Genomic DNA, 24074 nt, shown 5'->3' with positions numbered 1-24074 from the left:
ATTGATGAGACGTGTGTGTGTCAAGGAAGATCCTGAGATTGGCTGAGGCGGAGAGAAGCCAGGCAGAATGGACACTGTTAATTTGGTACAGTCCTGAGTTTGAGACTCTGGGAGGACACTGAAGGGGATGCCCATTAGTCAGTTAGGAAGTGTAGACCAAAAGTTTGAAAGATAGGGACTTTGCTCGTGGTCCAGTGGTTAAGAACCTGTGCTTTCACTGCTGAGGGCCTGGGTTCGATCCTTGGTCAGGGAACTAGAATCCCACAAACTTCATGGTGCAGCAGGGGAAAAAAAACTTGGAAGATAAACCAAGAATTTGTTGCAATCTCGGAGAGGTGACCACAGTCCCAGGATTGGGTAAACTCACCAGGAGGGCGGGGCAGAGATAAAGAGAGAAGAGGCTGTCGGTAAGGTCCTTTTACAGTTCCGAGTAGTTGACTGATCTTTCTCTTCTGGCTCCAGCCACAATCAGGGAAAAAGCATCCTTGTGTTGGAGCAGATAGGGAGGGAACACAGGGAGCAAAAGAAGAGGGAGCCCAAGAGTTTGCATCTACATCAAAGAAAACAGTCATTCATAGAAAAGAAAGAGCCAAGCTAATTCTCAGTACTGAAAACTCATTTTTCTCTGTCAGTTCACTTAAAAGCAGCCAACTTCACCCTTCTTCAGGCTCAGAGTCAGCATTTGATACTTGCTGAAATAAAGTAATGTTTTATAGAGGATGGAGTGGGGAGTGAGTGATTTATTGTTCTGATTATTAAATTAATTGCCGGGACGCTGAAGCTTTTACTAGAAGCTTAGGTGCTGCGGGCAGAATTGATATGTCCCATGCAAGTCTTTGAAGAGTGTTGAAATCTGAAGCCAAATATTTGGCTCACTTAGTGTTTAAGGTAATTGATGCAGCAGATACCAGGCCCAGCCAGAATGCAGTGGTTTGGCGGGGTGTTCCAGGTGGTATGCTAATGTAACCAATCTGTTTCCATTTCCACTTGAATCTCTAGTTTATTTTGAATGTGAGGTTGGATTATAGGATCTCCTGCCTCCTGTGTATATTTAAGCGGGAATTTGATGAAAGCAATTCCCAGACTTCGGAAACATCCTCCGGAAACAGCAGCCAAGAAGGACCAAGTAATGTGCCAGGTGAGCGATGCCAGGATGGAATTTCTGCTGTAAAATGGGACCCGGGTCTACTGAAAGCTGAAAGTCTGGAGAGTATGTTCTAGAACAAGGATAAAATGTGAATATATTTGAAGGTGACTGTATTTTAGAATGACATCCTGGGAGTTACTCACTTGGGGCAAACAAATAATTTCAAGAGCCCAGATTCCTTCTCGAGTAGATCTTATTTCTTCCATCTTTGAGTGTCTTAGTCGTAAGACAGCTGAGTGTTCTAATGTTATGGTTGTGTGAAATACCGGAAAAAAAAAACCCCAAAACAAAATTCTCCAAGAAAATTGACTGTCCACCAGCAACTTTTACTCTGAGTAGAAGTTTTTTCCTGCCCAGGATATAGTGGTGATGGATAAGAGAAAGGTGGTAGCAGAAATAAACCCACCTAGCAAAGTCTGAGCCTCCTTGGGAGGAGGTAGTGCCTCTCACAAGGGGTCATGCACCAAGTAGAAACCTGGAGCCAGTGGACAGTGTGATCCAAGTTGACCTGGCTTCAGAGCTTTGCAGTAAAAGATGCTGGAAAACTTGAGGTTAATCCATGAGCAGAGGCAAGGCTGTTTGGGGGGGAAGTTCACAGGAAGCACGTTTTCATACCTTCCTGCATCTGAAGTTCAGTTCTCTCTAACTCTTCAGGTGCTCTTGACTTCGAACACATTGAAGAACAAGCTGAGGGCATCTTCGGAGGAAGGAAAGTATATTTTCAGTTTCTGTTTTGTAGGTGGTTCTGAGATGGAGGAGGCTCCTCTCTATTAGCTCTCAAAGACTTCTCCTTGGACTAGGAAAGGTTTAGTCCTTGGGTCCCTAAGTCCTTAACAACTTAGTCCTTAAGTTGTTTGCCTGCTCACTTTATAACTTCTAGAACTCGGGTCAGAGTGATCTTAGTTGGCTTCATATATGTGTGTTTCCTGCCTACAGTAGAAAGAATTGAAGGAGGTTTCCCAAAGTATACACATTACAAGATTTTTTGAAATGGTGAGGAAATAGGGTTGAAAGAAAGAGGGGGCTTAAAACAGAGTGCAGATAGCCTACTCATTGGTGCTACTGGGCTGCAGTCACCCCCAAGCTCTTTAGAAGCGAAGCAGCAACAAGAATAAAAGCAGGCATACAATTCTTTCATTGTCTGTAACCTGAAATTACTGTATGAACCCTTTCCTAAAAGTTGAGATTGCTCATTGTTGACTGAAAACATCATTAAGAGACTCATACCTATAAGGGTCAAACACCTGCAAACTTGGTATAAATACCCTATATGTATAACTCTTGGTATATACACCTTTGCTTTGGTCATGTATTGCTTTTGACAAAACTTAATGGATTAAGGACTTCCCTGGTGGTCCAGTGGTTAAGAATCCATCTGTCAGTGCAGGGGATGCAGGTTCAATACCTGGTCGGGGAAGATTCCACAGGTCACTGGGCATCTAAGCCCATGTGCTGCAGCTACTGAAGTCTACTCTCTGGAGCCTGAGAGTCACAACTACTGAGCCCCTAGAGCTCAGTGCTTCACAATAGGAGAGGCTGCCACAATGAGAAGCCCATGCACCACATCTAGAGAGTAGCCCCTGGTCACCACAACTAGAGAAAGCCTGCATGCAATAAAAAAGACCCAGGGCAGCTAAAGAAAAATGGATTAAAACAGTCATTTTATTGCCTGTCACAACTCTGGTTGACTGGGGCTCAGCTAGATGGTTCTTCTGCTGATCACTGTTGGGTCTGTCATGCAACCATAGTAGCTAGTGATTGGGGTTGGCACATCCATGTTGCTTTCTTTGGATTTCTGGCTCCTTGGAGGCAATGCCTTTAAGGCTGGGACTTCCCTCTCTTTCTCTGCACATGAATATTTTGGGCTTCTGCATAGCTTGGTAACTGGCTGTATGAGCAAAGGCCCCAAGAGGCTAGACCACCAGTGTACAAGCACTAAGCAAGCCTTCGCTTGCATCATGTTGCTAATGTCGTATTGGTCCAAGCAGATCACGTGACTGAGCCTGGTGTCAGTGTGGGAGGAACCTACATAAGGGTGTTTAGACCAGAGAGGGTGAACTGATGTTCATTGTCTTAGTGCTTAATGTAAAACCTGTGAAATTTGAATCAGCAACATTATTTACTCTATAGACGAGATTGCTGTTCTGAAACTCAGGGAGTTTTGAGTTCAGCATGGTGCCACTTCAGTCTGCTGGGTGGTGTCCTGGCTGTCTATGCTTTCCTTGTGTTGAAGGGCTATGAAAGCTTCTTCACACCTTTCTGGATCACATAGCACAAACAGAGGATTTACGTACTAAGTCCTATCGATGCCTCCCTTGCTGGTCTGCAGCCACGAAGGTCTCAGCATTTGATGTTCATTTGATTGTAAACACAATACAGGCACAGAAATTGAGTGACAGTGCTCAGGTTCGCGGTGGCCTGCCTTTAGCTCCAGGACTTGCTTATTAAATTTTTGCTTGTGTAAGTAACACACAATCAACGTAGTGTAGATATTGGGAGAAGCCTTGACAACATACTGATTAACCCCAGCTAGGAATCTAGAAAAGCATTGAGTGGGGATGATTCACAGCAACGCGTCTCAAAGTGGGGCCTGTGGGACCAAACCACTTGCTGCCAGTTGGGGACAAGATAAGTGAACCTTTGGGCAACTGGGGGCTTCCCAGGTGGTGCAGATGGGCTTCCCTCATAGTTCAGTTGGTAAAGAATCTGCCTGCAATGCAGGAGACCCGGGTTCAATCCCTGGGGGTTGTGAAGACCCCTTGGAGAAGGAAATGGCAACCCACTCCAGTATTCTTGCCTGGAGAATTACATGGACAGAGGAGCCTGGTGGGCTACAGTCCATGGGGTCGCAAAGAGTTGGACACGACTGAACACACACACGTTTGTTGGACCCTGTGACCCCATCCACGTGCACAATCAGGAATATGGTACAGGCTAGACCCCACAAACCTGGCCCTCCACCACAGATGGTTTCTCGGCACTAGCATCTCAAATAAAAAACGAACTCGGGAGAAACACAACTGCGTGCGGCTCTGAAACCGTGGGGTAGCCCAGCAGCAGGACACCTGGTGGGAGAATTGTTGAAATGCCAGGCCTGTCCCTGTGGGAAGGTGGGGACTTTGGTTAAACATTAGGCAGCTGTGACACCTTAACTGTCCCATCCCCTCAGAATATAGTTGAAGATGAAACCAGATGGTATTGTTAAAGGAGTTATTTAAGAGCCAGTTCTGCTGAGGTTGGCTGTAGAGTTGGGGAATCCCACTAAGTGAGGTGTGTCTGGGCCCATGGGTGTGGGTGGGGACATCTGTGGCTCATGTGACCTCTCCCCTCAGTGAGGAGAACACCCCGCTGGACTTGGATGACCACGGCGGCAGAACTTTCCTCCGAGTCCTGCTCCACTTGACGATGCACGACTACCCACCCCTGGTGTCGGGGGCCCTGCAGCTCCTCTTTCGGCACTTCAGTCAGAGACAGGAGGTCCTCCAGGCCTTCAAACAGGTAGCGTGGGTGGCCGTGTGTGCGTGCACATGTGTGCGTATGTGTGTGATTGGTGGTGGTGTCGTCATCTGTCTGAGAGGGTGTTGAGTGCCACCGGTCGATTGCATTCGTTCAGGTTCAGCTGCTCGTTACCAGCCAAGATGTCGATAACTACAAGCAGATCAAACAAGACCTGGACCAGTTGAGATCCATCGTGGAGAAGTCGGAGCTCTGGGTGTACAAAGGGCAGGGCCCCGACGAGGCCATGGACGGTGCATCCGGGGAAAACGAACATAAGAAGACAGAGGTGGGTGACACGCAAGTTAGGTTGCTGGAGGAGATGTGTGGGCTCCTGGGAACAAGTGAACGTCCTCCTCTGGTTTCAGGTAAAAATGCAGATGCTAGGATGGGCTGGGACCTCAAGTGGTCTGCTTGTTACCTGGATGATAGCCATTCTTCCAGGAAGTGAGCTACAAACACCAGTTCAGGGTTATCTCTCCTGCTGCGTTGGCCTGTGTAGAACAGGCTTAGAGTGAATTAGCATCTGGTGCCCCTTGCAGGCTCATCTGGGAAAGAACCTGTTCTCCAGCTATGCCTGGCCCACCATCCTCTCCCAGTCAATGAAACAGCATCCATCACGGGGAGCTGAGTGTGAGCCAGTGATTGACTTGGGTGTAAACCTAGCATGACAGCTGACTGGGGCTGGTGCTCACTCAGTCGTGTCTGACTCTCTGCGACCCTTTGGACTGCTGCCCACCAGGCTCCTCTGTCCAGGGGGTTCTCTAGGCAAGAATACTAGAGTGGGTTGCCATGCCCTCCTCCAGGAGATCTTCGCCACCCAGGGATCAAACCTACATTTCATGGTGTCTCCTGAATTGGTAGGAGGATTCTCTACCACTAGCGCCACCTGGGAAGCCCCAGGATGGCTGGAAAGCACTGCAAAATTCCTATTCCTTCCGAGATTGTGGTCTCACCCTAACAAATGGACAGGAACCCACGAGTTGTACAAACCCCAGTCATGTTCGTTTTGGTTCCTAGGAGGGGAATAACAAGTCACAGCAGCATGAGAGCGCCAGCAGCTACAACTACAGGGTGGTCAAAGAGGTATGTGCCCTCCCCTGAGCCTTTCCCACGGTGGGAAGCTTAACAGAGAGAAAGAGGACCTCTGAGGTCAAGTGCATAGGTCTCAGTACATCACGTGTGTGTCCTCACTGCCTCAGCTTGTATGGGGGCTGCCAGCACCTATACTTCTGAAGGTTTACAATTGAAGGAAGAGTTAAGTGGTAAAATTATCAATGATTTATCTTGATTGCTGACACGTAGTATCACCAGTGAGAACCGTAGTTCTTTAGAAATCTTTGCATAGGATGATTCAAAGTTGAGAGGTTGGAAGCTTGGTGTTTTTTTGTTTGTTTGTTTGTTTACCCCAGAACAAATTCTTCCCAAGTTTTTGGCAGTGAGGCTGAGTCATACCTTTTTTTGTTGTTGTTGTTTAGTGGCTAAGTCACATCCAGCTCTTTTGCAGTCCCATGGACTGTAGCCCACCAGGCTCCTCTGTCCATGGGATTTTCCAGGCAAGAACACTGGGTTGGATTGCCATTTCCTTCTCCAGGGGATCTTCCTGGACCAGGGATTGAACCTGCGTCTCCTGCATTGGCAGGCAGATTCTTTACCGCTGAGCCAACAGGGAAGCCCCCATACCATTTTAGGATATCTGAAACCATCCCACTTGCTGATGGAGCCATAATCCGGTCATTAATCTTAGCCATATGTGGACTTGGTTCAATACAATCAGTAAGGGTCCTACAAGTTAGAGAACATTCCCTCTCATTATGTTCTTCATGGATTGTGATCCCTTTTACCTTCCTGCCCACACCATCCCCTTGCAGTCTTTTTTCCAACTATGCTTCCTACTTTTCTGAGATTGATTTTTGTTTCTTACAACTGTTTTATTTTTTCAAACTTTGAGGTATAATTGACAAAATTATAATATACTTAACAATGTGATAATTTGATACATACATAGTGAAATCATTACCCCAATCAAATTAATTAACACATGCATCATTCACAGAAGTAACTTTTGGAGGATGGTAGGGGGAGGTAAGAATGCTTAAGATCTGTCCTCTTAGCAAATTCCATGTACACAGTGAGGTATCAGGAACTGTAGGGGCCAGGCTGTAGGTTAGATCCTCAGAACAGAGATGTGGGTCGACGAGCAACTTTGATCCTTTCTTCCTACCAGATTTTGATCCGACTCAGCAAACTCTGTGTTCAAGAGAGCGCATCCGTGCGGAAGAGCAGGAAGCAGCAGCAGCGCTTGCTCCGGAACATGGGTGCCCACGCCGTGGTGCTAGAGCTGCTGCAGATCCCCTACGAGAAGGTGGGCATCACCCCTCCCCGCAGCCCGGCCCCACGGCTGCTGCTCCGAGGGGGCGGGTTCCTGGGTTTCCCCAAACCCTTCACACTTGGGAACGGTTGGTGAAGAAATGAAGCTGATGTGTGATGACTGTCACTGTGAAGCAAAATCTTGGGTAATTGACATGAAACAAACAGAGCATCGTAGAAATACAGTGAACCCCCATAACCTCCCTCCACTTTTAAAACTCTATAACGAAGGAGGAGTCTGTTTGTTCTCTCCTTCCTCCCCTGCCACGCCAGATGGGGGCAGCTTGGTCTGAGTACAAAGGTCCAGTGGACAGAGCTGTCTGCACGTGGACTTGTACACTTGTTTTCCTTTTTTTTAAAGAGTTGTAAAAGCTGTTTATTGTTTTGAATCCAGCATGTTTTAGAAGAGCTTATGACATGGCCATCAATAACCCCCAGATCACATGTATGATTATGAAGTCAAATTAGCATAAATGATGAATTATGAACCCCCCACAATCACAGGGACCACAGTTTTCTACTTTCAGAGCAGGGGGATGAACTGGTGAGTTCAAGAGAGCCAGAGAAAGCTGTCCTCCCACATCACTGATACTGGATCACCAAAGCTTAAAAAATACGTGCTGTGCAGTTTTGTCCGCCTTGTTAACTCAGCCGTGGAAGCGCTACAGACTGTGAAATGCATGTGAGGACACAGGACTTGCCCCCTCGAAGTCCTCACTGTGTGCTGACGGCTGGTCAGGTTCGATCTGTTGGATTCTGCTCCGTCTAAGTCTTCTTTTCTGTTGATAGAAATTAAGCTGCATCTCTCATTTGTCATGTTAGTATTGGGCATTGCTAGTGATGGGATGGACGGAAGCAGGATAGCATAGATCTGACAGGGCACTTCTAAAAGCGTTCATTCGGGACTTGCTTAGTGGCCCAGTGGTTAGGAGGATTCTGTTCTTTCACTCTAGGGAGCATGAGTTCAGTCTCTAGGTGGGAAATTAAGATCCTACATGCAGTGTAGTATGGCTAAAAAATAGTAATAAATAAATACAAAGAATAACGATGTCCAGCAGAACAAAATGAAAGCATTCACTCAGGCTTCTGAAACCCGGTGTGGTGCTCACAGTGTTGCCACTTGATGGATGAGAGGACTGAGGCTGGGGAGGTTTCGAGTTGAGACTTAGGTGCTGGGCTGTTGAATTGCCCAGTGACTCCCAGAGGCTCCCTAGTGAAGAGTCAGCTGAAGGAGGTTCCCTGCCCGCTGCTTGCCTGGTGCCAGGCCCTGTGCTGAGGCCTTTACATTATTCTCTCATTTGATCCTCAGGACACCCAGAGGAGATAGGTGCCCCATTTTAGATGAGAGGACTGGAGCCAGAGAGGTTTAGTAACTTGTCTGGAAGGTCCAGCTGCAGACAGCAGAGCCTGCTCAGCTCATCTGTGGGAGCCTGGGCCTTGGACGGCTCGCCTTCACCCCCTCCTGCTCCTCACCTTTGCCCGCTACCCTGCACCTTAGGAAGTTCCCTCCCGAGGCCGTCTCCTTAGTCATGGGGCCTGTGTGAATCCAATGGGTCAGGCTTTTCACCAGCCACAAATAAAAGTACAAGTTTAATCCCTTCAATAAATCAGGTACTTCAGTAACTTGGAATTAATATAGATGGATGTGGGCGTCATCCAAACTTGGCCAATGTTTGGACTCAAACCAGCAAGTGGATTTGTCTCCCTCTATGTGAAGAATGTCAGGAGAAAGGTTGCTGGCCTTGGCTTTGCCTCATAGTAACCTGTTTCCTAAATGAGAGACATTCATTCTCAGAGCAGTGTTGGAGGGATCTATAGGAACCAGATGCAGCTGGAATTGGTGACTCAAAGGCAGAACATTGTGTGTGTGTGTACTTTGTCTGGTTTTTGGATGGATATAGCCAATCCCATTGTGTAAGAACAGCGGAGGGGCTCTTACTAACAGGTACGTTTGTGTTATGTCTTTATGAGCTCCTTGCCCTGTAAAAACCTGCTTTGAAGGGCAGAAGCTTTTAGTTAGCTTGTCTGCCAGCAGATCCCTTTAGTAAGTGAAGAAAGGGAAGAATGCACAGTGGTTCAAGGTTGCTGTGGTTTCTCTCTGTCACAGACCCTCTTGATTTCTTAGAGCTTAGAAACTTTGCCCCTGTCTCTGTAAATGAGAGACAAATGCACTACCTGCTCTGTTGTTCTGAGACTTGGTATCAGCGTCCTCTTTAAATCTCCTGCTTTGTTCAGTTGTCACCCTGGGAGTTTGGGTTCCTTCCATCAGTGTTCCTGCCAGAAGTGTTCTATTTTCTCACAAGGCTGTGGTCTAGATCAGAGTGGGCAAACTGCAGACATGGATCACCTCCAGCCTACTGCCTGTTTTTATATAGCGCTGGAGACAAGAATGGTTGCTATGTTTTGTTATGTTTTCAATTTTAACTTCATTTAATTGAAGGATAATTGCTTTATGGTATTGCGTTGTTTTCTGCCAAACATCAACGTGAACCATCCGTAGGTACACATATGTATGTTTTTGAATAGTTAAATTTTTAGGGATTACATAGGTTGGTTTGTACATAATGTCCTCTCTTTCGCCTTTTGACCCATAAAGCCCTGAAGTATATATCTGGACCTCTAGAAAGGTCCAGAGAAAAAAGTTTGCTAACATTTAATGAGTCGTTATGGCCTAAGCACTTAACATGAATTTTCTCATTTAGTCTTCATAATCACAATAGGAAGCAAGTGCTTTATCAGCTCCTTGTTACAGATGAGGAAACCAAAAGGTTAAGTCCCTTGCCCAAGGTCACACAGCTCAGAAGTTGTTCGTCTGGCCTAAGGGCCATGCAGCCTGGTATCAGGGCCTGCATTCCCAACTGCAGCACTCTCTGCCTCTGAAATGAGGTGATGTATGTGAGGTGACTGAGGAAGATGAAGTGGGCTCTACGGATATGAGGGATGATTTCCATTTGGGGAGGTTTTGTGTTTACTCTTTTAAGTGGTGGCTTGTTTCAGTTCAGTTCAGTCGCTCAGTCGTGTCCGACTCTTTGCGACCCCATGAATCGCAGCACGCCAGGCCTCCCTGTCCGTCACCAACTCCCGAAGTTTACTCAAACTCATGACCATCAAGTCGGTTTGTTTAGAACTGGGTAAAGTAGCAAGTAGTACGCTTACTCCTTGGAAGGAAAGTTATGACCAACCTAGACAGCATATAAAAAAGCAGAGAAATTACTTTGTCAACAAAGGTCCGTCCAGTCAAGGCTATGGTTTTTCCAATAGTCATGTATAGATGTGAGAGATGAACTATGAAGAAAGCTGAGTGCCTAAGAATTGATGCTTTTGAACTGTGATGTTGGAGAAGACTCTTGAGAGTCCCTTGGACTGCAAGGAGATCCAACCAGTCCATCCTATAGGAGATCAGTCCTGGGTGTTCATTGGAAGGACTGATGTTGAAGCTGAAACTCCAATAGTTTGGCCACCTGATGCGAAGAGCTGACTCATTGGAAAAGACCCTGATGCTGGGAGGGATTGAGAGCAGGAGGAGAAGGGGACGACAGAAGATGAGATGGTTGGATGGCATCACCAACTCAGTGGACATGAGTTTGGGTAGATTCTGGGAGTTGGTGATGGACAGGGAGGCCTGGCATGCTGCAGTCCATGGGGTCGCAAGGAGTTGGACATGACTGAGCGACTGAACTGAACTGAACTGAAAGTAGCAAGAGGTTTCTTTGTTTTTAAATGTCTATTTATTTGGTTGCACTGGGTCTTAAATACAGCACGTGGGATCTTCAGTCTTCATGGCAGCATGCGGGTTCTTCCGTTGCAGCATGTGGGATCTAGTTCCCTGACCAGGGATCGAACCTGGGCCCCCTGCATGGGGAGCTTGGAGTTTTAGCTATTGGACCACCAGGGAAGTCCCCAGAGGTTTTATGTCATTGTCTTGTCATAGGCCTCTTTGTTGTTGCTGTTGTTGAGTTGCTCAGTCATGTCTGACTCTTTGAGACTCCATGAACTTCTGCACACTAAGCTTCCCTGTCCATCACCATTTCCCAGAGTTTGCTCAAACTCATGTCTGTTGAGTCAGTGACGCCATCCAATCATGTGGTCCTCTGTCTCCTCTTGCCTTCAGTCTTTTCCAGCATCAGGATCTTTTCCAGTGAGTCACTTCTTCGCATCAACTGGCCAAAGTATTGGAGCTTTAGCATCAGTCCTTCCAATGAGCATTCAGGGTTCATTTCCTTTAGGATTAACATAGGCATCTAACTCTTTACAAATATCGAGTGTATTTTTTTGAAGTGTAGTTGGTTTACAATATTGGTTTCAGGGGTACAGCAAAAGGATTTGGTATCCTTACAGATTATATTCCATTAAAAGTTGTTGCAAGATAATAGCTATACTTGCCTGTGCTGTACAGTGTACCCTAGTTGCTTACTGAGTATGTGTTTTTGATACATGACATGAGAATCTCTAATCAGCCATGTGAAATGCCTGAGACACACATTATGCTGATTGTGTAAGTAGGGAAGCTGAGTCTTAGGTTAAATCGTGTCAGGTGACGGGGAAAGGAGTCAAGACAGGTACATTTGCCCCAACTTAGAATCTAGAGTTCCACTTTGCTGTGTTAACTGCTGCCAGAATTTAGGGTGTCCGTAGGTTAAGGCAACTTGAAAATGTGTGCCTGAGAGCTGGGAGATGTGCTTATAGCCAGTGATGAAGTTGGCCCCTGCTCTGCTGTCCATCTGTATTTTCAGAAGTAGGGGTTTAGAAATTTCAACAATTGCTAGACAGTGGGATCTCAGAGACTTCCTCTTAGCTTTCATTCTTGATGTCCTTTTTCCATGATAAAATAATTTAATTTGACTGCCCAAGGCTAGTGGGAGAGAATTCATTTTCCTCCATGAAGCATAGACAAATTTCTGACTTCCCTGCAAGAGTCAGCGGTGCAGCACCCCCCCAGTGTTTTTATGTAGCCAGCCCCTTGAAACACCCCCGGAGCCCCACATTAGTTGAGGGGATGGGGGCATCATGGAACCTGGCCTCCTAGCCTAGAGATCGTTGCTTTCTCCATTTAACCTTCTCTTGCCAAAGACATAGCTGGGTCTTCAACCTGTTTTTCGTCTGTCTTCTCCCTCACAGGCTGAAGACACCAAGATGCAGGAGATAATGAGGCTGGCTCATGAGTTTCTTCAGAATTTCTGTGCCGGCAACCAGCAGAATCAGGCTCTGCTCCACAAACACATAAACCTGTTTCTAAACCCAGGGGTAAGACTAGAGGCCTGTCTGGGACTCTGCAGGGAGGAGGACGGCGAGGGGTGGAAGCAGGAAGAGAGGAGAACAGCTTGTTCTTTTGCTGTTGTGGCCACTGGGACTTGTTATGATGCAACCTTCATTCCGACAGGGAACATTTTGATCGGCTCTCAGGAGGACGTAAATACTTTATGAGAAAAAAAGGTAGGAGGAGGGAGGAAGAGGTGGTAGATGCAAGATAAATGTATTTTCTCTTAGTAGCATTCCTCATTACGTCAAACTCCAGCTGTAGCCAAGTACCAATTCTCACCGTCCAGCCCCATCCTCCTGAGGTCATGCATCAAGTTTTCTATGTTCACACAAAACATAATGCATCCGTGTAAAATACAATTATGTTACATTTTAATTACATATGTTTTTAATATGTTACATATGTGTTACACTTTTTTATAGGAAAATGGTGGTACAATGTACACCTAGTTTTTGTATTTTGTCTTTTTTACTTACACATCTTGGCTATCTTTGTAAGTCAGAGATATATAAATTTTTCTCATTGATTTTCATGGCTAAATACTTCCCTGGTGGCTCTGTGGTAAAAGAATATGCTTGCAGTGCAGGAGACATGGGTTTGATCCCTATGTTGGAAAGATCCCCTAAAGGAGGAAATGGTAACCCACTCCAGTATTCCTGCCTGGAGAATCCCATGGACAGAGGAGCCTGGTGGGCTACAGTCCTTAGGGTCGCAGAGAGTTGGACATGACAAGCAACTGAGCACACACGCACAGAATGGCTGTAACTTTTTTGAAACCATTTCCTTGTTAAGGGACAGTTCGGCAGTGTCTAATTTTTGGCTCATGAGCAGTACTGCAAAGGACAGCCTTGTACATTAACGCATACTCACATACACACACAAACATAAATACTCATCCATACTGCTGGAGCTTTCCAGAAGAAGAACTGCTGCATTGGAGAGTCATATTCCATCTTTGTCATGTTAACAAAAAGAAAAGGCAAAAGATGAAAAGGTTAAAGCCCCTTACCTCACACCAGTCATTAAACCTAATAACTCAGTAAGTCTGGATAAAAAGTACAAAATGAAGCTTCTGAAGGAAAACATGAAAATATATCCTCATGACCTTATGGAAAGGAACTTTTCTCACACTGAATGCAAAGAGCGCTAGTCATGCAGGAAAATATCAGTAAATCAGACTTTTTAAAAAAAATTAAGAACGCGGAACTTCTTTGGTGGTCCAGTGGTTAAGCCTTTGCCTTCCAGTGCAGGGGGGCGGGGTGTGGGTTTGGCCCCTGGTCAGGAAGCTAAGATCCCATCCACATACCTCTTGGCCAAAAAAACAATACATGAACAACAGAAGCAATGTTGTAACAAATTCAATACAGACTTTAAAAATGGTCCAAGATAAAAAATCTGTAAAAAAAAAAAAAATTAAGAACTTCTAGTCATCAAATGAGACTGTAAAGAGCAAGCGAAGACAAGCCACAGAGAGAGAGAAAGCGTTCATGGTGGTCACGTCCAGGAGCAACTTCACACCCAGTGGAAGTAACAAACTCCAGAAGGTCCATGAGGAAAATCAGCCCACTTTTTCAAATGAGCTAAAAACTTTAAAATGGGTTGCTCTGCCATCGAGATTATCCAAATGGCCAGCAAACATCACCAAGCCCTCAACATGGTTCGTCATCAGATAAATGCAAATCAAGGAAGATACTTACAACAAAATATGAAATTAACAAACGGACACTACTAAGTATTGGCAAGACTATGGAGGAGCTGTTATGTAGAATGTAAATTGTTAATCTAATCTGTTTCAGAGCTGTTTGGGAGTATCTTCTAAAGCCAAATGTATTTGAACTCTGCAACCCAATGACTGTACTCCTGGGTATAAAGCCAACAGAAATGCATACATTTCATTTATCAGAAGACATTTAGAAGAATGTTCAGAGTGACACTGTTCATCACATATGTCATAAGAATTGTGTCAGTACTTACCCTTAAGACTGGTGCTGGTGGTGGTGATTTAGTTGCTAAGTCACTCCCCCAAATGCCCATCAGCAGTAGAACAGATAAATACATGTGGTATATTCATGCAATGGGATGTATGTAGTAGTGATAGTAAACAAGCTATTAACACATACAACAACACGGCGGACAGTATTGCAGTTTGAACAAAAGAAGGCAGGTAGAAGAGGATGCTTGAGGTTCAAGACTGGGCAGAACTAATCTGTGGTTGTGGAAGTCAAAATAATGGTTAAACTTGGAGAGGGTGGGCCATAGAGGGGTCTATTTTGTTTCTTTATCTGGGTGCTGAGCTTCCCTCTGAAATTCATTCAGGAGAAAATGAATGATTTGTTTACTGTCCTGTGGCTTTATTCCACGTGACTGAAAAAGTTGAGTTGACAGGAACACCATACGGAAGGGAGAATGGGGAATGATGCTTTCGCAGGGTTGAATGCCCTCTGCCTGTGTTGGGGTGACTCCTTCTCGCCTTGCCCTTCCTTTGACCATGTCTGTGTGCCCTTGCTCTCGCGTCAGATCCTGGAAGCCGTCACAATGCAGCACATCTTCATGAACAACTTCCAGCTATGCAGTGAGATCAACGAGCGGGTTGTCCAGCACTTTGTCCACTGCATCGAGACTCACGGTCGAAACGTCCAGTACATCAAGTTCCTGCAGACGATCGTCAAGGCTGAAGGGAAATTCATCAAGAAGTGCCAAGACATGGTCATGGCCGAGGTGACAGCTATGTATTTCTAAATACCTTTATCTGATCTTCTGCAGGAACTTACAAATTATTTAATTTTATTTGTATGACCTGGCACCCTGTCCAGGGGCCATTAAAAAAAGTAATGTGTGTGTGTGTGCGTGCAAGTGTGTGTGATCTTGTGTGTGTGAGCTTAAACTGTAGAAACAGCCAAAGTCCAATCAACTTTTTCATAGCAATAAATTTGTTTTAAGGATCATTGGCTAGGATTCTTCTGAGAGAGTAAAACACCCCAAGAAAATTGAACCAAAATACAGTGAATCCAGGTTAAATGTGGATAGAATTCTTTGAGTCGAAGTTCTTCTTGTGAATTCTATGATTTAAAAAAAAAAAATTATCCACCTAATTAACTAGCTGGGAATATTGTTGTTGATGCTTCATGAGAAGCTGGTCAGTAGAATCGGGGCAAAGTCCCCCTGGGGTCTCTGTGAGACGTCGGTGCCCATGGATGCCGTCTGTCCCGGGGGGGTCCTCTGTCACCCTCAGTACTTCAGCTTCTGTAGGAGCTTGCTGTCATCTTTCCACCTTTAAAAAATAAGTGGAATATCAAGTAAGTCCAGGTAACACTTGGAGTTATGGTCTTATCTACACATATGATTTCCGTGAAAGATGGTATAGTGTCATTAAAAGTATTGGCTTGACCTGGGATACGAATGTCTACTGTTCCATGTCTCAGGCTGTGTGATTCAGGATTGAGAAACTTATAGGCTAGTTAAATGAGATAAAGATGACAATGATAGCTACCATTTATTGGAATTGCTGCTCTAGTTGGTATTGTAAGCTATTGTGGGAACATTCTCAGAGTTCATAAAAGTTAGCTGTTATTAAGTGAATAATATTGACCATATTTATTTTGACTTCTGTGTCAGCCCTTTTTGGATCTTCCATATTTCATGCAGTGCTGAACAATTTCAACACTTAATTCTTAATTAATGAGAACCCCCAGTCCCCAGCAGACAAGTTATGAATTGGAATGCCTTGACTCTTTGAGCGCTGAAAGGAAGGGTGTATCTTACTTAGAATTGGATTATTTGTGATTGTGAAGAAATAAGGCAGTGTATGAAAGAGCTGTAAGAAAAATACTTACAAAGCCTGAAAAGGAGATGGGAACATTTTTAAAAAGAAAAAAATCATAGCCCAATTATTAGGGGAAATACAAGGGCAGCCTTGAAATCTACATTTTTGCTTGATACATGAATGCTGGTATGGAGACTTTCTCTTCCCCTAATAGTGCTTTAGGACTGCTGTGATATTTTTATATCTGAATGAAAATGCTGCTGCTGAATTTTTTAGTTGTTTAGTAATAAAAATGAATGAAGTGTGGATGAGTTCAGTAATATAAATGCAACTGGATTTGGAAGGTAAATGCTGACAGAACATCTCTTTCTGTGTGAATAGATTTCTTTTTTAACGCTTCCCCCATCCCGGCAAGCTTATGCTATAAACAAGTCTCGTTCTCTCACTGATCACAGCTGGTTAATTCAGGAGAGGATGTCCTCGTGTTCTACAACGACAGAGCCTCTTTCCAGACCCTGATTCAGATGATGAGGTCCGAGCGGGACCGGATGGATGAGAACAGCCCCCTCATGTACCACATCCATCTGGTGGAGCTCTTGGCCGTGTGCACGGAGGGCAAGAACGTCTACACGGAGATCAAATGCAACTCCCTGCTCCCGCTGGATGACATTGTCCGCGTGGTGACCCACGAGGACTGCATCCCCGAGGTGAGCGGCCATGTCCCCAGGATGGCTGGGCTCTGCCCGTGTCTCTCCATGTGGTGGGGGGGTCGTGACTGGATGGGAGCTGACCCAGGTGGGACCTCACAGCTTTGACACCCATGGCTCCCTTAGCTGTCAGACTTCCAGTGGCCAAAACAGCATCCTCTTGAGCCTTGATTTTGTGTGAGAGGAATGACCGGGGAAGTAAGTCTTTCTTTTTGTCTCCTTGAGGAAGAACAGGAAACTGCTGCAGGGTTTCAGCTCTGGAACCAATCATGTCACCTGTTGAAACCGGAGCATTCAGCTGAACGGACTTCTCAGAAATGACATGAAGGGTGGCTAGAGAGACAGTTCACACCAGTGTAAAACTTAATAGGTTTATTCTTTAAAACAAAAACTTGCAATGCAAAAATCATGAATGACAGCTTTAAAATATTCAGGAACTGCCGGTAACCAGTAGGAAATGGAAAGTAATCTACAATTTTACTGCCCATAATAAATACCTGTAAGGTTTTTGAAGTAAATCCTTTCAGCTTTTGTTTTCCCTATTCATATACATTAACTAGTAACAACAACAACAAAGTGGACCATGCAATATATATTTTTTTCTTTGTGTTTTAAAATATATAGTATTAGTTTATATTATTAGTGTATATACGTATGCATTTATATATATGTGTGTGTGTGCATATATATATATAGAGAGAGAGAACACGCACATATGTGTGCTTCCTTGGTAGCTCAACTGGTAAAGAACCCGCCTGCGATGCAGGAGACCCTGGTTCAATTCCTGGGTTGGGAAGATGCCCTGGAGAAGGGAGAGGCTCCCCACTCCAGTGTTCTTGGGCTTCCCTGGTAGCTCAGACAGTAAAAAATCCACCTGCAGTGCAGGAGTCTGGGTCCAGTCTCTGGGGTTGGGAAGATGCCCTGGAGAACGGCATGGCAACCCACTCCAGTGTTCTTGCCTGGAGAATCCCATGGACAGAGGAGCCTGATGACTACAGTCCATGGGGCTGCAACAAGGTGGACATGACTGAGCGACTAAGCACAGCACAGCATGGATTACGTAGTATGTAGTGAATATGTACTGTTTTTAGACTGCTCTTTGGAAAAGCTGCACGTTTTTGCAGGGTGAACCCTCAGCAGTGCTGTGTCATGCACGGTGCCTTTCTTTCTTTGGACTTGACGGGGTGAAGTGCCTCCCAGCAGTTTTCCCTCAGCTGCCCCTCACCGCGGGGCTCTTATCACTCCTTCCTCCAAATGCTGCCAGCTCTAACTGTTACCCTGCCCTTTGTTATTTATTATTTTTCAGTCTATCGGGTGTATAGTGATATCTCATAGTGGTTTTAATTTCTGTCTTCTTGATGACTAAATGAGATTCAGCGCCTTTCCATATATTGTTTTTGATATTTACTATTCCTTTAAGTAAGTATCAGATCACACTTTTTGCCCCATTTTTCCTTGGCATGTCCGTCTCACACGCACAGATCTGTAAGAATTCCTTGTGGAGATATGCATTGCAAACAGCTTCTCTCCAATTGCGTCACTTAACTCTTGTAACAGGGCCATTTCATGAGTAGAAACTCTTAACTATAATGTAGTCAAACCTGTCCATCTTCTGTGGTCACAGTGTTTTGTTCCATTCTTTACCTGGAGGTCGTGAACATTTTCTCTTCCAAAAGCTTTGTTTTCAGATTTCATCATGGTGAATTTTAACCATCAAAAAGCCATAGAAATTCAGTGGTCACAAGAAAATGGGATGGCCATCTTGGTCTGTCCTTGTCATTGTTAATTTGAGGGAACTAGTCAGTCCCACATGTACTATGAACAAGTTGATTTTTTTTTTTTTTTTTTTTGAACAAGTTGATTTTTACAGAAAAACCTGTTTGTCTTTTTCAGGTTAAAATTGCCTATATTAACTTCCTGAATCACTGCTATGTGGATACGGAAGTGGAAATGAAGGAGATTTATACCAGCAATCACATGTGGAAATTGTTTGAGAATTTCCTTGTCGACATCTGCAGGGTAAGGCTTTCTGGAACTGAGGAGGCAGGGGAGGGTGTGTGTGGGCATGGATCTCCCTGCGCAGACACACGGATGACGGCCACGTCATTACAACTTGCTAGTTGGTGGCACAAGGAGGTACCTGGCTCTTTCACTGCATCTCATTTCTCTTGATCTTTTACTCCTAGCTTGAAAATAGATTTTATTCATCAAGCTTCCGGGAAGGTAGATTATTTCTGGTTTTCATTTCATCCTTTATGAATTGATTTGGGAATGATAATCTGGGACATATTAAAATCAGACGTATAGAGTTTTGTCTGCTTTCACAAGGAGTCTCTCCTCGAAGGACACCTTCCTGAGTGTTAGCATTTATCTCCTAAGGTCTGGTGTCAAGGATCCTTCAGATCACATCACTTTCCCACCTATTGCTTTTCTGACCCAGCCTTTGGGGTGGCTTCAGTCTTGATTTGGTTTTGCAGTGAACTTAATATTTGTTTGAAAGTCATGGGACTACACCCTCACAAGGCACATCATGGATTTAATAGGAGTTGTGTGGTGGTCAGGCTGGGGGAAAGTAACTCAGTCCTTCACAGAATAATTGTGAAATGAATCCCAATTTCAGAAACATTGTGATGCTACAAAGGAAAAAAAAAAGTGCATTGTAGAATTATAGAATGTGGCATTTTCTCCTGACTGTACAGTTACCAGTATAAAACAAGGAACCTACCAGAACTTAATTTCCTTCTAATCAAGGGCTATGTTTAATAATACTCCAGTGTTGGCATCACAAATATATATTGTTCAGTTGCCCAGTCATGTCCAGCTGTTTGCGACCCCATGGATTGCAGCACACCAGACCTCCCTGTCCCTCACCATCTCCTGAAGTTTGCCCAAGTTCACGTCCATTGCATCAGTGATGCCATCCAGGCATCTCATCCTCTCACCCTCTTCTCTTTCTGCCCTCGATCTTTCCAAGCATCAGGGACTTTTCCAGTGAGTTGGCAGATCACATCAAGTGACCAAAATACTGGAGCTTCAGCTTCAACATCAGTCCTTCCAATGAGTATTCAGGGTTGATATATATATAATTTAAATATGTATATATTTTAATCTCAAATTCTTCCTAGTCTTTTAATCCCATAAATCTGAGGGTTTGGCTTGAAATGGAAATCCTGCTTTGCTTCTTTAAATCAGGACTTGACAGAGTTTTCTGTGAGGACCCAGATAGTAAACATGTTTGGTTTTGTGGGCCATGTGTCTCTGTCACAGCTTCCCAACTCTGCTCTGGTGGCGTGAGAGTGACCACACTGGTATGTAAACAGATGGGCATGGCTGGGTTCCAGTAAAACTTTATTTATAAAAACAGCCACCAGCCCTTAACTTGGCTCATCCCTGCCTTAAGCTGTTCAAAAATGCTTCAAAATTCATTGCTAACTTTACTTTTGGATGTGTCTCTACCAACTGCTCATCACTGGACTCAGAAAATGACAGTTAATAAAATTTGATGGTTTTACCCTTTACTTCATAATTTTTAAAATTATATATGTGATTTTGTATCTCAAATTAGAGGGCTAATGAGTTTGGTAATAAAATGGATGTTAAATATTTGGGGAGAATTCCTCGGTAGTCCAGTGGTTAGAGCTCTTGCCGTCACTGCCAAGGGCCCAGGTTCAATCCTCGGTTGGGGAACTGAAATCCCGCAAGCTATGTGTTGTGGTCAAAAAAAAAAAAAAAGAATGAATTTCTAAAAAAAAAAAAAAAAATGAATTTCTTAAACCTGTTCTTCTAAATGTGTAATCATATACTAAGCAGCAAAGTTATCTAAAGTCCAGGTGAAACCTGAAGTCTCCCTTCACCCCTAAACTTACACAGACAGTTACTCTGAGTCACAGCCCACTCTTTTCAGCAGGACTGTGGCTCAGTAGAGTTTTCAATGAATGGAGGAGTGTTTAGGTTTGGAGAATATCGTGCCCAGTGGACCTCAGTGGTAATACTTGATTAAGTATCTTGATTATATGCATTAGTTACCTATGACCTAGAGAAGATGAATGACTTACACAGTTTACTTTTGGGACACCTAGAGGCAACTGTAGGTATTAAGCCTATTAGTGCCTTTTGGGGCTTTAGATTGGCCACAAGTTGGTAGGAATTAGGAAGTGATGGCCTTGTAGGTCCCTTGCCAACTTTAATGTTTTATAATTCTTCACTGAGATATCCAAGCTGATCTGTTTATCTTTTTCCATGATTCTTTTCTTTTAAATCATTGCTGTCTTTTATTGTTTCATTTATTTTTATTTTTTGGTCGCACCACACATGGCATGCAGAATCGTAGTTCCTCGACCAGGGATCAAACCCACGCCCCCTGCATTGGAAGCATGGAGTCTTAACCCCTGGGCCACCAGGGAAGTCCCTAATTGTTCTCTCTCAAGAGGAGAAGTATTGACTTGCAGGCTTTTGCCTTTGCTTTGTTAAGGGCGATTAGCAGAAATCGTCACAGATTTCTTAACTTTGCAAGGAACTTGCAGGTTTTGGTACAGTGTCTAAAGCATTGGCTTGTCCTGCAGGCCTGTAACAACACAAGTGACCGGAAGCACGCAGACTCCGTTCTGGAGAAGTATGTCACCGAGATTGTCATGAGCATCGTCACCACGTTCTTCAGTTCTCCGTTCTCAGACCAGAGTACGACTTTGCAGGTAAGAAATGCGGACAGAGATGCAGGTAATTCCCAGGAGCTCCTCGGCTGATGGACTTGGTGCTGATTCTGGAGTGAGCGCCTGTGGACGAGCCAGCCCTCCGCGAAGCATTAATAACAGATGCTTTTCCTTCGAGGAGAATGGTTTTTACAGGAATTGCATGGATAATGAAGTACCTGAGACTGTTTTTCTGTACCAGATGGTTCTACGGCTGTTGATTTTTTTTTCCTTAAAACACCTTCTTTCTTTCCCTCTCTTTAATCTTGTTGATTCCTTACCTCCAACCTTAGAAAGACAAGCAGCTTTCAAATGAGTGGTAGCATGTTAACACTTTTTAAAAAAATTACATATATTTTTATTTTTGGCCACACTGGGTCTTTGTTGTTACACGTGGGCTTTCTCTAGTGGCCGCGCTCGGGCTTTTCATTGTGGGGGGGCTTCAGTACTTGCAGCGCGTGAGCACAGTGGTCTCGCCTCCTGGGCTGTAGAGCACAGGCTCAGTACTTGGGGTGCACAGGCTTAGTAACTCTGTGGCATGTGGGATCTTTCCAGACCTGGGATGGAACCCCTATCCCCTGCATTGGCAGGCAGGTTCTTCACCACTGAACCTCTAGGCAAGTCCAACACTTAATCAAACATGTCTGGGAATCTCCATTATAACCCCAAATGTGTGCCTACAGTTCATCAGAAGGGGTTACGTGAGACATCCTTGAGCCTTGATACTGTGGCTCCCACGTCCCACCAGCCCCAGCACCTGCTGATCACTGGCGCCTCCTGGAGTTGTGCAGCGGCCCTGCAGGCTGATTGTCAGTGTACTTAGAGTTTCAAACGTGTGAATCCCTGGACCTGGGAGATGTTTTCATTACTCTTGGATAAGTCACTCTTTCTGTAACTGAGGTCTGGGTCATTGGCTGTGGAAGTCTTACTGCAGGTCCGTGTACACAGCCTGCAGAGTGAAAATAAGACTTGGTCTCCCGTGGCCGGAAGAGCAGGAGTAACCATCCTTGTCATAGATGGAGGGTGTCCTGGGGTTGATGCATGGCCCAGGCTGGTTGAATTGTAGACAAATAACCTTAATTAAGGTAAATTCTCCAAGAGAAGAGTGATTCACGGCCAGTACGGTATCACTGGTACGTTCTTTAGACACTGCTGTTCTGATCCTCATGCAGAGGAGTTCGTATTAACTTAGTACTCACAGTATTATCCCCATTTTGCAGGTGAACAAATGAGGCTCAGGGGATTAAATTACCATCCTCAACCATGGTCACCACTGCTAATTGGCAAAACCATGATTTCAACCCAGATCTGTCTGACTCTTAAAACTTGAATTCTGGAATTTTTAGTGAGATATGTTTTCTTAGAAACTGTTGGTAACCTTCTACCTAATTTAGCTTAACTGCTAGCCTTTGGTTATCTGTAAAGTATCATAAAGTTAGAATACCACCTTCAGCATGTCTGTACATGGTTTTTGAGTCATTGGGGAATAAGAACTTGTCAGACCCCAAGCACGTGAGTTGCTCGAGGCCAAAATGTGTGCCTTACCAAGAGCTGTTCTACTCAGAGCCAAGTGCTTTGGTTAATCAGGACGAACTTGCTTCTCTTGTAATTAAAAGTGACCATTGCTATGAGTCAGTTCCCATTCTCCTAGAGACTGTGAAACCGTGTTGCGAAACCAAATGTCAACGTCAGCCAGTCAAAGTAATTGGAAACCATTAAACAGGAATTTTTTCTTTCGGGTTTTTGGTCTTGGTCCCTGCTCCCTCCTTCCATTGCCCTTGCTCTGAAACCATGTTTAACCCAATTATTAGGCAGGAGTGACCAGAGAAATCAACTCCAACCTTTTATGTCCGGAGCGAGGCCCCGGTTATCCAAGTATAATTAAAGTACATAGTCTAAAGTGGATTTCTAGAATAATTATTTTGAAGGAATACTGTTTTCAAAGCTATCCTAACCTGTTTTTCCTAACCTGTCTTATTTACCTGTTGAAAAGCCTTCTCTTGTTTCCTCAGCTAGATTTGTACCTTCCTCCTTCCTTCCTCCATGTTTTGTATCTTTGCTTCCTTTCTTTAGCCTGTGTTTCTGCGGGAGGACAGTGGTGGAGTTGCAGTTTTGTTGCATTTAAGGCCCCAGTGGGATGTCGGAGGGGTGGCTGGAAATGTGGGTTCTGGGAGGAAGGACAGAACTCTGAAGCCTTTTGGAGCTTCCCTGGTGGCAGTGTGGTCAAGAATCTACCTGCCAGTGCAGTAGACGTGAGTGCCATCCCTGCTCTGGGAAGATCCCGCACGCCGCGAAGCAGCTGAGCCATGCACAGCTCCTGAGCCTGGGAGCTGCAGCTGCTGAGGCCCATGCCCCCTAGAGCCTGTGCTCCCCAACGAGAGAAGCCCCCACAGTGAGAGGCCCGTACACCACAGCTAGGGAGTAACCCCACCTGCTGCAACTAGAGAGAGCTCCGGCAGTGACAAAAAACCAGCACAGCCATAAATAAGTAAAATTATTTTTTAAAAAAATCTTTGGAGGCTTTTAAAGCAGGACAGAGTTGGGTTCCAGTCCTTCCCAGTTCTGTGAACTTGGGGAGATCTCAGAGCTTCCGAACCCTTTTCTTACATGTTAAACAAGGTTATAGTATGACTGGGATGATGAC

The 24074-nt window shown here is 44.7% G+C and overlaps 1 protein-coding gene across 7 annotated transcripts in view; it reads left to right on the top strand.

Annotated features, from left to right (window-relative positions):
* The window catches only part of ITPR1 (inositol 1,4,5-trisphosphate receptor type 1), a 345839-nt gene that overhangs the window by 177146 nt on the left and 144619 nt on the right, over positions 1 to 24074 (top strand). For all 7 annotated transcript variants that reach the window (XM_043885522.1, XM_043885521.1, XM_043885519.1 and 4 more), the window contains 11 exons: positions 1000 to 1138; positions 1802 to 1856; positions 4480 to 4645; positions 4761 to 4931; positions 5663 to 5728; positions 6870 to 7007; positions 12131 to 12256; positions 14790 to 14990; positions 16491 to 16742; positions 18636 to 18761; positions 21305 to 21433. In XM_043885522.1, the coding sequence (XP_043741457.1) occupies positions 1000 to 1138; positions 1802 to 1856; positions 4480 to 4645; positions 4761 to 4931; positions 5663 to 5728; positions 6870 to 7007; positions 12131 to 12256; positions 14790 to 14990; positions 16491 to 16742; positions 18636 to 18761; positions 21305 to 21433 (1569 nt within the window). The remainder of the gene's footprint in view (positions 1 to 999; positions 1139 to 1801; positions 1857 to 4479; positions 4646 to 4760; positions 4932 to 5662; positions 5729 to 6869; positions 7008 to 12130; positions 12257 to 14789; positions 14991 to 16490; positions 16743 to 18635; positions 18762 to 21304; positions 21434 to 24074) is intronic.

The sequence above is a fragment of the Cervus elaphus genome, chromosome 24 (genome assembly GCF_910594005.1).
Source record: "Cervus elaphus chromosome 24, mCerEla1.1, whole genome shotgun sequence".
NCBI lineage: Eukaryota > Metazoa > Chordata > Mammalia > Artiodactyla > Cervidae > Cervus > Cervus elaphus.
The sequence above is the reverse complement of the archived record's forward strand: the minus strand, read 5'-3'. Positions and strand labels throughout refer to the sequence as shown.